At 37.6% G+C, this 17,373-nt stretch overlaps 1 protein-coding gene across 1 annotated transcript in view; it reads left to right on the top strand.

Annotated features, from left to right (window-relative positions):
- Positions 1-17,373, top strand: part of ADAM9 (ADAM metallopeptidase domain 9) — a 145,732-nt gene that overhangs the window by 72,644 nt on the left and 55,715 nt on the right. The window contains 4 exon segments of the mRNA XM_043563717.1: positions 4,080-4,172; positions 5,145-5,174; positions 5,176-5,341; positions 12,853-12,958. Of these exon segments, the coding sequence (XP_043419652.1) occupies positions 4,080-4,172; positions 5,145-5,174; positions 5,176-5,341; positions 12,853-12,958 (395 nt within the window).

The raw sequence follows: 17,373 nt of genomic DNA, 5'->3' as shown, positions 1-17,373 counted from the left end.
TATCACCATAATCAAGATATTAAACATGTAATTATCCCAAAAAGTTCTTTGTGACCCTTGGTAATCCTTTCTTCCCACCCCTTCTGTTCCCCTATCCTCAGGCAATCACCTTTCTCCTTTCTGTCATTATACATCAGGGTGCATTTCCTAGAATTTCATAGAATGACTCCTTTTTGCCTAGCTCCATTCTCTCAGCATAATTATTTTGAGATTCATCCATATTGCTACTGTGTCAGTAGCTCATTCCTTATTGTTGTTTATCATTGAGTAGTATGGATATGCCACAGTTGGTTTATCTTTTCATCCGTTCATGTACATTTGGGCTATTTCCAGTCTTTGGCTATTAACAGATAAAGCTGCTGTGAACATTCACATACAAGTCTTCATATGGACTTCTGTTTTCACTTCTCTTGGGTAAATACCTAGGAGTGGAGTGACTGAGTCATATGATAGGTGTATAACTTTTCAAGAAAATTTCAAACTGTTTTCCAAAGTGTTTGTACCATTTTACATCCACACTATCACCATGAGAGTTGTCGTTCTTTCACACCCTGGCCAACACTTCATATGGTCAATCTGTTCAGTTGTAGACATTCTATTAAGGGTGAAGTAGTCCATCACTGAGGTTTTAATTTGCATTTCTTTAGTGACTAGTAATGTTGAACATGTTTTCATGTGCTTATTTGCTATCTGTATATCTTTTTTGATGATTTGTCTGTTCAGCTTTCTTCCCCGTTTTGAAAATTGGGTAGTTTTCTTATTTTTGAGGTTTGAGAGTACTTCATATATTCTGGATACAAGTCTTTTATCAGATATATGATTTGCAGATATTTTCTCCCAGTCTGTAGCTTATCTTTTTTTATTTTTCAATGTTTATTTATTTTTGGGACAGAGAGAGACAGAGCATGAACGGGGGAGGGGCAGAGAGAGAGGGAGACACAGAATCGGAAACAGGCTCCAGGCTCTGAGCCATCAGCCCAGAGCCTGACGCGGGGCTCGAACTCCCAGACCGTGAGATCATGACCTGGCTGAAGTCGGACGCTTAACCGACTGCGCCACCCAGGCGCCCCTGTAGCTTATCTTTAATCACCCTAGCTGTGTTTTTTATGGGTTATGTTTTTTTGGTGTTACATTTAAGGAATCTTTGTCTAATCTAAAGTTGCAAAAGTTTTCTCCTACAAGCCTTTTAATTTTAGGTTTTACATTTAGAACTATGATCTATTTCAACTTTATATAATTCTTTTGTATGGTACAAGATTTAAATTATATTTCATTTATTTTTAAATTTTTATTATGAAATAATTATAAACTGACAGGAAGTTGTAAAAACAGTGTAAAGAGCTCCATGTATTTTCACCCAGTTTCCCTCAGAGGTGACATCTTATGTAGCTATTGTGCAATATAAAAATTAGGACACTGACACTGATGCATTAACTAGATTAAAGACTTTATTGAGTTTTCACCATTTTAAATTAAATTAAATTAAATTAAATTAAATTAAATTAAATTAAATTTCTTGAGAGAATCTTAAGCCCCTTAAGTAGGGGCTTGAGCTCATGACTGTGAAGATCATGATCTGAGCCAAAATCAAGAGTTGGACATTTAACTGACTGAGACACCAGGCAACCCCAGTTTTCACCATTTTTAACCACATTTGTGTATGTGTGTATTTGTGTAGTTTTATGCAATTTTATCCCATTTATTGATTTCTGTAAACACCACCCCAATTAACATAGAGAACTGTTCTATCATCATAAAAAATCCTTGCTGCTGCCTGTTCGTATCTGTACCTACTCCCAACTCTAGCCTGATTCCTTCTTCCCCTGGCTACCTCTTATCTGTTCTCCATGTGTAGTTTTGCCATTTCAGGAATGTTAAAAAATGGAATCATAAAGTATATACTTTCGAGAGTGCCTTTTTTCACTAAACATAATGCCTTTGAGGTCAATCTAGATTGTTGTATGTATTAATATTTCATTCCTTTTTATTGCTGAGTATTGTTCCATTGGATGGATTTAACTGTAGAGAACTTATGTTATGTAGAGAACAATGTTTCTGTTGGTCTTTCTACCAGCTGAGAGGTCCTGCCTAGAGTTTGTTTAACATCTTTAACCATGGTTAACCATTTTTTAACTGTAGTATAACCATGCAGAGTTTGTTTAATCATTCACCTTTTAAAGGGGATTTGGGTTTTTTTTTTTTTTTTGAACATTTTGCTGTTAAAAATAAAGCTGCTATGAATTATGTTCCACTATTTATCATCAAAGAATTAAAGAAAAATATGTTCTTTGTGAGTAAAGAGAAAAAATCTTAGAAATTTAAATTATAACCAAATAGAAGTTATAGAACTAAAAAATTATAGAACTAAAAACCAATAATGAAAGTTTCACTGGCTAGAGTTAAAAGCAGGCTAATATGGCAGAAGAGAGTCAATGAACATGAAGATGACCCCCCCCCCCAAAAAAAATCCAAACTAAAGAACAAATAGAAAGATTAAAGAAAAATGAGCAGGGTATCAGGGACACTAGGAGATATCAAATAATCTAATGTAACTATCAGTGAAATTTCAGGACACTGAGAATGAGATAAAAAATAAAAGAAATAATGGCTGAAAAATCCCCTAATTTAGGGAAAAATATTGACTTACAATTCCAAAGTGAACCCAAGTCAGAATCATTGCAAAGAAAATTCACTTAGGTATATTGTAATCAAAGTGCTGAGATAAACAGAAAGTAATGAAAGAAGCCAATAGAAAACAGGGGGACAAAGATATGAATGATAGAAGATTTTTTTCCCCTGAAGCAATAAGGGCCAGAGATAGTAGAACAGTATATTTACTGTTCTAAATGGAAGAAACTGACAACCTAGAGTTCCATACATAGGACACATATTCTTCAAAAATTAAAGAAAGCTTGTTTCCTTGGCTCCCCCTTCTTCTCCTCCTCCTTCTTTCCTCTGTATTGTTATTTCCCCATCCTTCTCTCTCAAACAATTCAGACCTGAACACATTAGCTGAAACATAGAAGAGATGTCTCTGTGGGTGGGAGGTTGTGGGGCATGGGTGGTGGTGCAATGGGGAGCCATGGTGGTTCAAAGTAGGGTGAGACAAGGCAGGCAAGATAAAAAGAATGTCTACATGAGGTGAAGACCTACTCAATAGACAAGTTAGTTCCTGAGTATGAAGAGAAATGCATTCACGGATGCTTAATTTTCGGTGATGATTACACAGACTGTTAGGACTAAATGTTTGTAACCTCCTCCCCCAAATTCATATGTTGAAGCCCTACCCACCAGGGTAGCTGTGTCTGGAGATGGGGCTTTAGGTAAGTAATTAAAGTTAAATGAGATCAGAAGGAGGGGGTCCTGATCTGACAGGGTTAGTGCTTTTTTTTTTTTTTTTAAATGTTTATTTATTTTTGAGAGAGAGAGAGTAAGCCAGCGAGCAGGGGAGGGGCAGAGAGAGGGGAACAGAAGATCTGAAGTGGGCTCTGCGTTGACAGCAGCAAGCCCGGTGCTAGGCTTGAACTCATGAATTGTAAGATTATGACCTGAGTTGAAACCAAGAGATGGGTACTCAACCGAGCCACCCAGGCACCCTGAGTTAGTGTTTTTATAAAGAGACATCTGAGAGCTTGCTTGCACGTTCTCTCGCTCTCTTTCTCTCAGAACATGCACACTGAAGAGAGGCCATGTTAGAGAAGGCAGCTCTCTGCAAGCTAGGAAGAATTTCCTCACCAGAAACCGAATTGGCAGGAACTTTGACTTTGGACATCTAGCCTGCAGAACTGTGAGATATTAAGTTTCTGTTGTTGAAGCCACCAGTCTGTGGTATCTTGTTCTCCCAGTCCCAGAAGACACAGACACATACTCTGTATGATTTCATTCCTTTGAAATATGTTGAGCTTTAAATAGTTGTAGCCAAAGAGTTATGAAAACTTCAGAAGGATAGTAAGTGATTTTCCAGAGAATCATTGCTGTAGCTTGGTTAGAAAGATTTTAGACTTTAAGATAAGACTTTTGTTAATGAATATTGATGACAGTAAGTCCTTTCTTTATTGATAGTCATTTACTCTTCACAGGAGTGTGAATCGGACCCTTGTTGTGAAGGAAGTACTTGTAAACTTAAATCATTTGCTGAATGTGCATACGGTGACTGTTGTAAAGACTGTTGGGTAAGGAGTTCCTCCCTATTTGGAAAAAAAAGTAGAAGAAAGCAAAACATGCATATGTAAAAAAATTTTTTTTTCTGATCTGTAAGAGAGCACCATTTTTATTACATGATTCTATGAAAAATTTTATGCCACTTGTTTGCAGTTTTGAATTACATTCTTTTTATAACAAGCAGTCTCACGAGACTTTTTTCTAAGTAGAAACTTTTTTCTGATTTTAAGAGTAATCTATGTTTTTTATAAATAATTCACAAATAGCAAATATAGAAAGTACAGAGTAAAAGGCAGTATCATTTTACCTTCCTCAGGTAGCCATTGTTGATAATTTGTTAACTTAAGTACTTTTTCCTATACAAAAGTGAATGCATGTGTATATGTGTGAGTGTATGTGTGTGAACACAGATACATTTATTATTACTACCTGCTTTTTTCAGTAGCATACCGTAGATTTTATCTATTCGTATAATTAGTTCTACATGGTTGTATAGTTAGTGCTGTTTTATGTGGCGATTACATAATTTCTTTAGTCAACTAATGGATGTTTAGGTTGCTTCTAATTTTTGTCTATAAGTGGAATTGCTGGGACAGAGTATGTATGTTAAAAATTGTGGCACACATTTTATGTACCTTCCACAAATACATTGGTCTATAGTTCTACCAACAATGTAATCAAATATGTGCTGTGACATCATTGGTGAGTCCAATACTGGTTAGTCTGATAGGTGTAAAGTGCTTTTAAAGTTTTATTTAATTTGTATTTCTTTTGGCTATCGGTAAAGTTACATTTTTTCATTTTCCATATTTCATGACTTTTATGGGTTGCCTGTTACTGGCCTTTGTTCGTACTTCTATTGGGTTATCTAATCTTTTGTTGTTGCTAGATGTTTTATAGACATAAATATTGTGGCTTCAAATTTGATCACTTTGTGGGGATTGTCTTGATATTCCTGTTTAATTTGTATCTTATTACCCTAGTTCCTTCCAGGAGGTACTTTATGCCGAGGAAAAAACTAATGAATGTGATGTTCCAGAATATTGCAATGGTTCATCTCAGTTCTGTCAGCCAGACGTTTTTATTCAGAATGGCTATGCTTGCCAGAGTAACAAAGCCTATTGCTACAATGGCGTATGCCAGTATTACGATGCTCAGTGCCAAGTCATCTTTGGCTCAAGTAAGACATTTTAATTATAATCGATGGCCTTTATTTTATTCTTTTATTTGCGTCCGTTTTTAAAAATGGAAAGAAAACATTATTGATAAAAGTGAAGTTCTCTTGTTTTCTCTCCCCTGTCCTATCTCCCTCCTTCCTTCTCCATAAGTAGTGCTGATCATGAATTTGATATGTAGAAATTCAGTTGGTGATTTTTGCTTTTACTCCCTCTCCTTTTTATCACCTTTCTATTCTATGTATATAAACAAAATAAGTAAATATACATTTACTTAGTATCATGTTCTAGTTTTAATAATTTCATATAAATAATAAGGGGATGTACATATGGGCTGCTACTTTCATTGCTCACTGAAAATGTTTTTGATACGTTTGATTACAATATCAATATGTTGATGCATTTAGATTTTAGTGCATTAGAGTACTCCATTATATAAATGGAATCCATTCCCTCACTGATAGATATTTCAGATGTTTAAAAGTTTTTCCTGTTTTCTCTATTTCAAATTTTCATTTTTGTCAAAGTTACACGTACACATAGATTAAAGAGCCAATTTTTTTATGAGGTTTTATGAAAAAGCGTGCTCCCACCTAAAATCCCCATCCCTTGGAGCAACCACTTTTCACCTTTTCTAGCTGATTATTTTGTTACTTGTTCCAGGTCTTTAGATAATCTCTTGGTAATGCTACTTTTTAATTTTTACATTCTAGGCATTAACTACTAATTTCTCACTACTGAAGATGAGAATTTAGAATTCTTTCAACCCTTGTCAACTCCCATCATATTCATGGTCTTTTTGCATTCTCCATCCTTTTAATATGGATTAAGTATGATTTTAGTTAAAGCATCGAGGACTCTTGTGATACTGTGATTTATAATTAGAAAACTATACTTGATCTTCATTCCTTTCCTGGCCTCAAACTCCTAAAACCCTTGGAATTTCCTAAGTTTTGAGAGCTAGAAGTGTGTCTCTTGATATGTTAACAAAGTGACTTTTGGAAAGCTCAGAGGTAACTCAAGGATGGGAACTGGTTGCCCAGGGAACCAACCACAGGGTTAGAGGGTTGGAACTTTAAGTTCCCCACCTCTGTGGAGGGAGAGTGGCTAGAGGATGAGTTAATCACTAATGGCCTATGATTTAATTAATCCTACCTATGTAATGAGCCTCTATAACAACCCAAAAGGATAGGGTTCTGAGAGCTTCCAGCTTGGTGAAGAGGTAGGTGTATATTCTCGGAAAGTGTTGCACTTAGAGAGGGAATAGAAGCTTCTAGCCCCTTTCCCCATACCTCGCCCTATGGATCTCTTCCATCTGGCTTTTCCTGAGTTATATCCTTTTATAATAAATCAGTAATCTAGTAAATCAAATGCCTCCCTGAGTTCTGTGAGCTGCTCTAGCAGGTTAATCAAACCTAGGAAGGGAGTTGTGGGAACCTCTGATCTATATATAATCACAAATATATTAATAACAAAAAGGAAGAAATATATATGGCCATTAAAGTCCTAGTTTCTGTAACTGATCATGTGGTCACAGCTGGTAGTTTTAACAACCTTCTTCATTATCCATTCCACATACCCTTTGTCTTCAGCAAGCACCTCAGTTGGTTGTGGCTTTTTACCTGTGGAGTGACCCAAACCTTCATTCTTGAGGGCTCTGGGCCGTTTGTAGTCCAGCCTGGATTGAGTTGCTGTAGTTTTCCGTTGACCTTAATCACAGGGCACAGTAATACTAAGAGGCACCTTCGGGGCTCTCCTGTATTACACACATACTCTTCCTCCCCTCCATTGTGCAATAGCAGTTCCCCGTGGTTGTCAAGATCAGTCCCCATAGCCAGCGCAGTGACTCCTTTCATTGCCTGTCCATTCAGAGGCATGAGGAGTGTAAAATGGCTAGCTGGTGGTCTTTAATTCCAGCTCTCAGCGGAATCATTATTGTGTCTTCTGATGGAAGCACTCCTCTCTTTGGAATTAAGACCCTAAGCCAGAGGAAGGTTGTGGGAAGAGGAAGCAAAAATTTTGCCAGAGGGTCACTAGGAGAAATAGCAGTGGCACTTTTACTTCTGCCTCATGATTCCTGGACCCGTGAATCCTGGCTATGGTAGAAACAGCACCATATATTGGATAGTGATTCAGAACATACACAACCCTCTGGAGAACTTTGCCCCTTCCTATAAGGCATTGCTACCTAGTTGGTGCTGTAACAGAGTCTTCAAAAGGCCTTCCATTATTCTGTCAAACTAACAACTTCTGGATGGTAGGAAATGTGGTAAGACCAGAGAATTCCATGAGCCTGTACCTCTTGCCACATTTCATTTGCTGTGAGGTGAGTTCTTTGATGAGAAGCAAATCTATGTGCTATACCATGATGGTGGTTAAAGACAGTCTGTCAATCCGTGGATGGTAGTTTGGGCAGAAGAATTCCATCCAGGCAAAGCAGTCCTTGTCTAATTAAGTGACTATTCCAATAAGAATAAAATTCTTATTCTTCCATGATGGAAAAGGTCCAGTGTCATAAACCTACAACCAGGAGGCTGGCTGCCATATTGAGGACTCAGAATTGGTCTCTGCTGTTGGCAGATTGGGCACCCAATAGTGGCCATAGCCCAGTTGTTTTTGATGAGTGGAAGTGCATGTTGTTTAGCTTATGTATAATCTCCATCCCTGTCACTATGGCCCCTTGCTCTTGTCCCCTTTGGGAGATGACAGGGATGATAGGGAAGACAGGTTGACTGGTATCCAAAGAATAGGTCATCCTATTCATTTGACTATTAAAATTCTCCTCTGCTGAGGTCACTTTTTGGTGAGTGTTCACATGGGACACAAATATCTTCATGTGTTTTTCCCATGAGGACATATCTTTTGATAATCTTGTAGAAGGGAAAGGCAGTTAAGATCCCTGCAAACTAAATTATGATGTAGGGCTGAAGAGTTGCTATACCCTTGAGAGAGGACAGTGCCAGCTGAAAGCAAACTGCTTCTGGTCATCCTTATTGACCAGTGTGGAGAAAATAGTATCTGCCTGTTCAATAGCTGCATACCAGATGCCGGGAGATATATGAATTTACTCAAGCAGTAAAACCTCAGTGGCTACAGCAGCAATTACACTTACCAACTGTTTAAGCTTATGACAGTCCACTGTTGTTCTCCAAGTTCTGTCTGTCTTCTGCACGGGCCAAATAGCTTAGCTGAATTGGAATATCTTTATCTTTCTAGTCCTTAATGGTGGTATTGATCTCTGCAGTGCCTTCTGGATTGTGGTATTACTTTTGGTTTACTGTTTTCCTAGGTAGTGGGTGTTCTAGTGGCTTCCGCTTGGCCTTTCCCACCATAATAGCCCTGACTCCACAGGTCAGGGAGCCAGTGTAGGGATTCTGCTAGCTGTTGATTATGTCTGTTCCAGTCATGCATTCTGGAACTGGGGAAATAGCCACAGAATGGGTTCAGGGATGCACTGGGCCCACTGTGAGGACAACCTGAGCTGAAACTCCATTGACCACCTGACCTCCATAGCTCCCTACTCTGACTGGTAGGCCACCATGATGTTTTGGATCTCCTGGAAGCAATGCCAGTTCGGAGATAGTGTCTCGTAGTCTCTGAGAGGTCTGATTACTTTTCTGCAATGTTCAGTTACCCTGGTAAAAGGCCTTAGGTCCTGTTGGGGATGGATGGGAGAAAGATTGACAGCAAAAATTTTTGGCAGCATATCAGGGTTCTACCTCTCCTTCATTTAAGGGGTTCTGGGTCTAAAAATATGGCTCAGGTCTGAGAATCAGTTGAGGGCCCATGATTTTTTTGATTCAGGTTAGTCTTTTGTTCATTTGACCTCGAACTTTTCTGCTTGTAGAGATGTAGTAAGAATTTGCTGGTGGGCTTCCTCTCTTTTTATTTCTAGGAACACCGTGATCAACTAACTAATGCCATAGGTCTGTACAAGTCAGACTTTTCTAATTGCTCCTTTGACTTTGCTGTTCATTATGCAAAAATGATATCAAGTAGCTGCTATGTAGTAGTTCTGGTGAAAAACCATGGCAAGTTTACACTGAGGCATGGCACCACGGGTAGTCAGCTTTATTATTACTTTTATTGTTGTTGGGTTAGAAACCATTCTCTCTTTTATTTATATTTTTCTTTTCAAATTTTTATTTAAATTCTAGTTACATAACATACAGTGCAGTATTGGTTTCAGGAGTAGAATTCAGTAATTCATCACTTACATATAACACCCAGTGCTCATCATAACAAGTGCCCTCCTTAATACCTATCACCCATTTAGCCCATCTCCTACCCACCTGCCTCCATCAACCCTCAGTTTGTTCTCTCTTGTTAAGAGTCTCTTAATGGTTTGTTTCCCTCTTTCTTTTTCTTTCCTTTTTTTTTTTTCCCTTCCCATATGCTCATCTGTTTTGTTTCTTAAATTCCACATATGAGTGAAATCATATGGTACTTGTCTTTCTCTGACTGGCTTATTTCACTTATAATGCACTCTAGCTCCATCCACATTGTTGCAGATGGCAAGATTTCATTCTTTTTGATGGCTAATATTCCAGTGTATGTATGTGTTATGTATGTATGTATACATGTGTGTATGTATGTATACATGTGTGTAACATGTGTTGTATATACATATGTATGTATTTACACATATGTACACATATGTATATGTATATACACACACACACACACACCACATCTTCTTTATCCATTCATCAGTCGATTGACATTTGGGATCTTTGCATATTTTGGCTATTGTTGATAACGCTGCTATACATCAGGGTGCATGTACCCCTTTAATCTGTATTTTTGTATTAAAAAAATCTGTATTTTTGTATTTGGATAAACACCTAGTAGTGCTTGCTGGGTTGTAGGGTGGTTCTGTTTTTAACTTTTTGAGAAACCTCCATACTGTTTTCCAGAGTGGCTGTACCAGTTTGCACTCCCACCAACAATGAAATAATGTTCCCCTTTCTTCACATCCTCACCAACACCTGTTGTTTCTTGTGTTGTTAATGAAAAAAAAATTTTTTTTTTAATGTTCATTTATTTTTGAGAGAGAGAGAGAGAAACAGAGCATGAGCCGGGGAGGGGGAGAGAGAGAGGGAGACAGAAAATCTGAAGCAGGCTCCAGGCTCCGAGCTGTCAGCACAGAGCCTGATGCGGGGCTCGAACCCACAAGCTGTGAGATCATGACCTGAGCTGAAGTCAGACGCTTAACTGACTGAGCCACCCAGGTGCCCCGTGTTACTAATTTTTAGTCAGCTTTATTTTAATTACACAATGATGTTAGCAGTATTCCTGCAGTGATAGTGTATGTTGTATTGCCTCTTATGTTTCCTTCCTTAAGTTAAAGTGATTGAGGTTCCCAAGGAAATGGGTGCTTTCAGCACAACTAGGCAGATTTCTTTGTTTGATAATTGGCAGTGATGTGTTTATGCCAGGATCATACTGGATTCTTGTTTTCCCATCTTCTTCCATTTCTGTCCTGAGTCAGTAGGAACAGCAACAACATTGCATTCAAGAGAATGAAATAAGTGAGCACCCTATGTTGATTGAGGCTTGTCTTTGAGAAAACAGAGACTTAATAATAGGAGCTGTTCTGTTTCTCTTCAGAGAGGTACTGGTAAACTAAATCCATTATTTACCAGGATGTGGGACACTTAGTAGGGGATTGATACATATTTAATGAGGAAAGGAAGGAAAGCAAGGGAGGGAGAGAAAGGAAAGGAAAGGAAAAGAAAGGATAGAAAACGAATGGAGACCCAAATTTTCTATTTTTTTTTTATAAATTTTTTTTTTTTTAACATTTATTTATTTTTGAGACAGACAGAGACAGAGCATGAACGGAGGAGGGTCAGAGAGAGGGAGACACAGAATCCGAAACAGGCTCCAGGCTCTGAGCTGTCAGCACAGAGCCTGATGCGGGGCTCGAACTCACGGACCACGAGATCATGACCTGAGCCGAAGTCAGCCGCTTAACCGACTGAGCCACCCAGGCGCCCCCCAAATTTTCTATTTTTATTTTTGTTTCTTCTCAGTTAAGAAGATCAGTCATGAGTACTGTGCTGGATTTCTCTGAAGGTAGAGATGTTGACTTTGACCAGACTCCTGCTGTCTCTAGTGTCTGTCTGTTGTACACCTTATTTTATGGTGGGTCAGATAGGGATTGAGGAGAGACAACTAAAAATTAAATGGAACGTATTTATGCTAGATCATAGGCTAGAGTAGTAGAGATCTGTCAACTCGATACATTTTGTAAAAATAGCAAGTTATTGCAGTCTAAAAAAATAATTACAGATACATTTTGATGAGGTAAATACTATTACGTAGCAAAGATATTACCTTCATAGAGGCCTGTGGAAAAGTCTAGGACTACAAACTGCAGTTGTTTTTTTCTCTCTTTTTTTAATTGTTTATTTTTGAAAGAGAGAGAGATACAGAGTGAGAGTGGAGGAGTGGCAGAGAGAGAGCGAGACACAGAATCTGCACTTGATCTTAGCCAAACGGCCGAGGAGCGAATAGAGACACAGAATCTGAAGCAGGCTCCAGGCTCTGAGCTGTTAGCACAGCCCGACGCGGGGCTTGAACTTGGGAACCGCAAGATCATGACCTGAGCCAAAGTCAGGTGCTTAACTGACTGAGCCACCCAGGCACCATCAGTTGTTTTTCTCTTTGGAGATTATCTGGAAGTTTTAGAGCTCCTTTTGTTCCCTAGAAGGGCCCTATTAGGGATCCTGCCATGTGCTGTTTGCCCCATTCAGGTATTATTCTCTGTTCCCTTTTCACGTTGCTTGATCCAACTTCTTTCGCCTCGCATCCATTTTCTTTTAAACGAAACCATCTAAACATTAGGTGCGTAAGATAGGCCAGTGAATTCCTTTATTCAATAGAAAGTACTGACATTTTGACTTAAAAATATTTACAAATAAAATTTATTTAGGAATGTGTAATTAGTGGGCGAATTGAACATGAAGTGATAATACATATATACAATATGAGAAAACAAAAATGGATTGCCACTTTGTCAGCTGTCATGGCTGTTTGACAATCCTTCTTGTTAGTAGAGCATCTAAATTCAGCATTTTATATATGGTAAATTAAAAACCCAATAACAATAGCTGGCAATGTCTTCACCAACCCTTCCCAGCCTGATCTAAAGTCTAATGATGTATTAGAGACATATTTGAGAGCGGGAAAAAGGAATATGCTGAGAACACTAGCATACTATGCATGCTTTTTCATTTATTTATAATTTCATCTTTTTAATGATATTTCTTGTAGGGTCTTAGTGTTTGAGCCCAGGCTAACTTTCAGGTACAATGTAAGCTTTATTTTTACATTTTGTTGTTAAGTATAAAAGTAGAACAAAAATGTTTTATCTGTGAGGCTTGACACTTTCTAGAAGGTGTTGAGGCAGTTCATCAAGGTATATGGATTGTCATAGGGAATATACTTTTTATTTATGAATTAAATTGCCATACCTTTTTTTTTTTTTTTTTTTTTTTTTTTAATGTTACAGAAGCCAAGGCTGCCCCAAGAGATTGTTTCATTGATGTGAATTCTAAAGGTGACAGATTTGGCAATTGTGGTTTCTCTGGCAATGAGTACAAGAAGTGTGCCACTGGGTAAGTGGAGGTGAGGTTATAAAGGAATGTGAATGATTTTAAGACCCGTCATCTTGCGACTGCTGGCTTTCTCTCCCTTAAATACTGAACTTTTCAAATTAACTTTTCAAGTTTTATTTTTTTTATTTTTATTTTTTTTTAACTTTTCAAGTTTTAAAACATAAGACTTCAGCGAGACTCTCTGAAAAGAACTAGTAAAATAATTCATCCCTTTTGATGTTAACTGTCTAAAATCTAATGGATTTTAGAATCTTTGTTTTTCCTTATTCTACAGTAAGAACCTCAAATAAACACTCTTCCTCTTCTTTTTTTCATTAAAAGATGGCACGGATTAATGTGTAGATACCTTCAAAATTCATTCTGGATGTTGTTATTTTCTTCTTGCTCTATATAATTTTAAAGTGACAAATTAAAACCTTTTTTTTTTGTTTCTACAACATTTGCTTATTGTAAAAGTTAATAATTATTAAAAAATTACAAATGAAAAAAAGTCATCCATAATATCAGTCCATATATATTTACTAATTTCATTGTATTTCTTCCTCTTTTTTGTTTCTGTACATACACACACTGATATTTTATATAATTGGAATTATTCTATATTACTGAGCATCTCTTCTCTTTGCTCCTACTTTGCCAATTAGTCTAAGTAACTGTACGGAAACAATGTTTGCTAAGAAGAAATAACAGCAGCCAATCTCCATGTCGCTAAATCCATCAGACATTGTTAGGTCTTCATGCTACTTGACCTTTTGGTGTCATTCAAGTATGTTGACTGTTTTTTCCTTGAAGAAACCTCTTTCCTTCGCTTTTGTGTGGGATGTTTTTCTAGTATTCTTTTCTGTGTTTCTGGTTGCTCCTTTAGTGTGTTTATTTGTAGGCTCATCTTTCTCTACTCAGCCATTAAATACTGGAGACACCATGTATGCTGGCTTACATGTGGCCTTCTGCCACAGGGCCTTTGCACACACTATTCCTTCTGCCTGGCATGCCGTCAGCTCCTCCAGATCTCAGTTTTAAAGACTTCCTCACCTTTCTTTTTTTTATTTAAAAAAAAATTTTTTTTTCAACGTTTATTTATTTTTCGGACAGAGAGAGACAGAGCATGAACGGGGGAGGGGCAGAGAGAGAGGGAGACACAGAATCAGAAACAGGCTCCAGGCTCTGAGCCATCAGCCCAGAGCCTGACGCGGGGCTCGAACTCCCGGACCGCGAGATCGTGACCTGGCTGAAGTCGGACGCTTAACCAACTGCACCACCCAGGCGCCCCTTCCTCACCTTTCTTAACAGAGCCAGAGAGCCCTCTTGTAAGGTGTTCTTACAGCTGTGTGCTTTTCCCCCTTAATGTTAGCCAATTTATTTTGTTCTAATTATTTCTTGATTATATAAAACAGAGTAGATGGAAGGAAGATAAGAAAAACAAGAAAGCGTTTCAAAAGGAGATAGGAATGTAACTTTTGATATTTATCTTATATAGTTTTAAAAGTAGTTGTAGATATACGTTCTCTTCTGTTTACATAGCACTTTTTCTGGGGAAGTCATACTATTATTATTAATACATTTTTAGTGTATTTATTTATTTATTATTTAAAAAAAAAATTTTTTTTTTCAACATTTATTTATTTTTTTGGGACAGAGAGAGACAGAGCATGAACAGGGGAGGGGCAGAGAGAGGGAGACACAGAATCAGAAATAGGCTCCAGGCTCTGAGCCATCAGCCCAGAGCCCGACGCGGGGCTCGAACTCAGGACCGCGAGATCGTGACCTGGCTGAAGTCGGAGGCTTAACCGACTGCGCCACCCAGGCGCCCCATTTTTAGTGTATTTAAATTCTAAATTCTTTTGGTTTCTGCCCAAACCACTGTCCTAGTAAGAACAATCATTTAAAAATGATATGATCTGGGGCACCTGGGTGGCTCAGTCATGAGCCCAGGGTCGTGGGATCTAGCCCCGTGTTGGGTTCTGTGCTGTGTGTGGAGCCTGCTTAAGATTCTCTCCCTCAACCTCTCTCCCCCACTTGCACACGCTCTGTCTCTCAAATAAAATAAAAATGACAATATCTTCAAATAAGATAGAGGATAATTTTCCAGGTAAAAAGAAGAATAAATACAAAACCAGTTCTAGGCATAGAATTTTCATGATTCTTTTCTGGTGTTTAGAAAAGACACAGGAGGGTCTGTCCTGCATTTTGGGGAGACTGGACCCATCTTGGTTTCCATAATTTGTCTAAATTAAAATGAGAAAAGTAAGAACTTGAATGTTGGACGAAGGACGAACTGGTTAAGAAATTGGATGCTTTTTTTTTGTTGAATTTGATGTGTTTTCCTTATTGTTCATATCATTAATTTTTTTTTAAATTCATATTGTGATTTCTCCTGTGACTCCTGAGTTATTAAAAGTGTGTTGCTTAATTTATAGATATTTGGGAGTATTCTGGTTACGTGTTTGATTTCTAGTTTAATTCCAATGAGAACATACTCTGTATAACTTTAGTTCTTTGCAGTTTATTGAGATGTGAATTATTGCCCAGCATGTGGTCTCTTTTGGTGAACGTCCATGTACAATTGGAAAAAAAGTGCATTCTATAGTTATTGGGTTGTGTTATTCTATAAATGTTAACAGTCTTATTCAAGCTTCCAATATCTTTGCGTTGCATGTGTGCGTTTTAGGTTTGTCCTTCAATTAAAAAAAAATTTTTTTTTTACTGTTTATTTATTTTTGAGAGAGAGAGAGAGACAGAGCATGAGCAGGGGAGGAACAGAGAGAGAGACACACACAAAATTTGAAACAGGCTCCAGGTTCTGAGCTGTCAGCATAGAGCCCGATGTGGGGCTCGAACTCATAAACTGTGAGATCATGACCTGAGCCAAAGCCAGATGCTCAACTGACTGAGCCACCTAGGCACCCCCTAGTCCTTCAATTTCTGAGAGAAGTGGGTTAAAATCTCCAGCTATGATTATAAAGTTGTCTGTTTCTCTTTTTAGTTCTATACATTGTTTTGTTGTGTGTCTTTTGAATCAGTAAATGCTTATGTTATTAGGTGCATCCACATTTAGGATTGTTATGTCTCCTTGACGAATTGGCCCTTTAATTATTACCAAATTTTCTTCTTTATCTTTGCAATATTCTTGTTTAGCATTTGTTGCAGTTTCATTTGTTTATGTGACTGTTTGGTGATCACCCTTCATTGGTAAACTAAAGTGAAGTGACACATTTTATCTTATGTGTTTGGCACGTGATAAGTGCCTATTAAATATTTGTTGAATGAATGTAGGAACAGATGATACAGCTGATGGGTGGGTAATTAGTGTAACTGATTAAATGAACTGAGGTGAAACTTTGGGGTAAGTGGATCAATGCAGACTTGGAGAGAGCTTGCTAGACGTGTCTGATCTTTGTCTTTAGCCTGGTTCTGTTTCCATGATCTTATGAGTATCTTAATGAAATTATAGAAACTACACTTAGGAAATCTATAAATTACTGGGTAGCTGATTTGAAAAACATTTTATAATAGTAATATAGCATTAATATAGCCATTAGGAATGCATATCTGAAGTCAGACTCTTCGGGTTTGAATACTGCTTCAACTGCTTAAGATCTCTGAGACTTTGGACACATTGCTTTCCTTTTCTTTTTCTTCTGTGCCTCATTTTTCTATAAAATGAGGATAATAATGGTACCTACTTCCAGTTGTTTTGAAGACCAAATGTGTTGATGGATGCTAGTACTAAGAAGAATATCCGATTCATTGCAAGACTCATCATTTTCATCATTGCTTTGTAATCATCCTCATCACAGAAAATGTATAAAATCTAGAAGAATCTAAAGAAAGTGAACCCTGTGGTCCTGCCATTCAGAGATACTCCCTCACATTTTTGTTGTATTTCCTTTTTGTATGTGTGTATATACATTCATAAGCATACATTTGTGCATCATACATGTATGTACACATATGTATGTGTACTCAGAGCCCCACATCTGTATGTATAAACAAAATTGCAAAGTATGATTTGTACTATTTTATAAATTCAGTTTACTTTCCACTATATTAAGAGAGTTTATAGGATGTATTCAGCTTCTTTTAATCATTTCCTTATTTTAGAAATTCAAGTTGTTTCTAGTAGTTTGCTATTTTATTTTACTTTATTATTATATTTTTTAATGTTTATATTTGAAAGAGAGAGAGGACAGAGTGCAAGTCGGAGAGGGGCCGAGAGAGAGGGAGACACAGAATCTGAAGCAGGCTCCAGGGTCTGAGCTGCAAACACAGAGCCTGAATCGGGGTTTGAACTCATGAACTATGAGATCATAACCTGAGTCACAGTCGGACGATTAACTGACTGAGCCATCCAGGCACCCCGTAGTTTGCTATTTTAAATAAGGTTGTGATATATACAGCTGAAGTATTTGTTTATT

The sequence above is a fragment of the Prionailurus bengalensis genome, chromosome B1 (genome assembly GCF_016509475.1).
Source record: "Prionailurus bengalensis isolate Pbe53 chromosome B1, Fcat_Pben_1.1_paternal_pri, whole genome shotgun sequence".
Taxonomy (NCBI): domain Eukaryota; kingdom Metazoa; phylum Chordata; class Mammalia; order Carnivora; family Felidae; genus Prionailurus; species Prionailurus bengalensis.
This window is presented reverse-complemented; position numbering and strand designations above follow the sequence as displayed.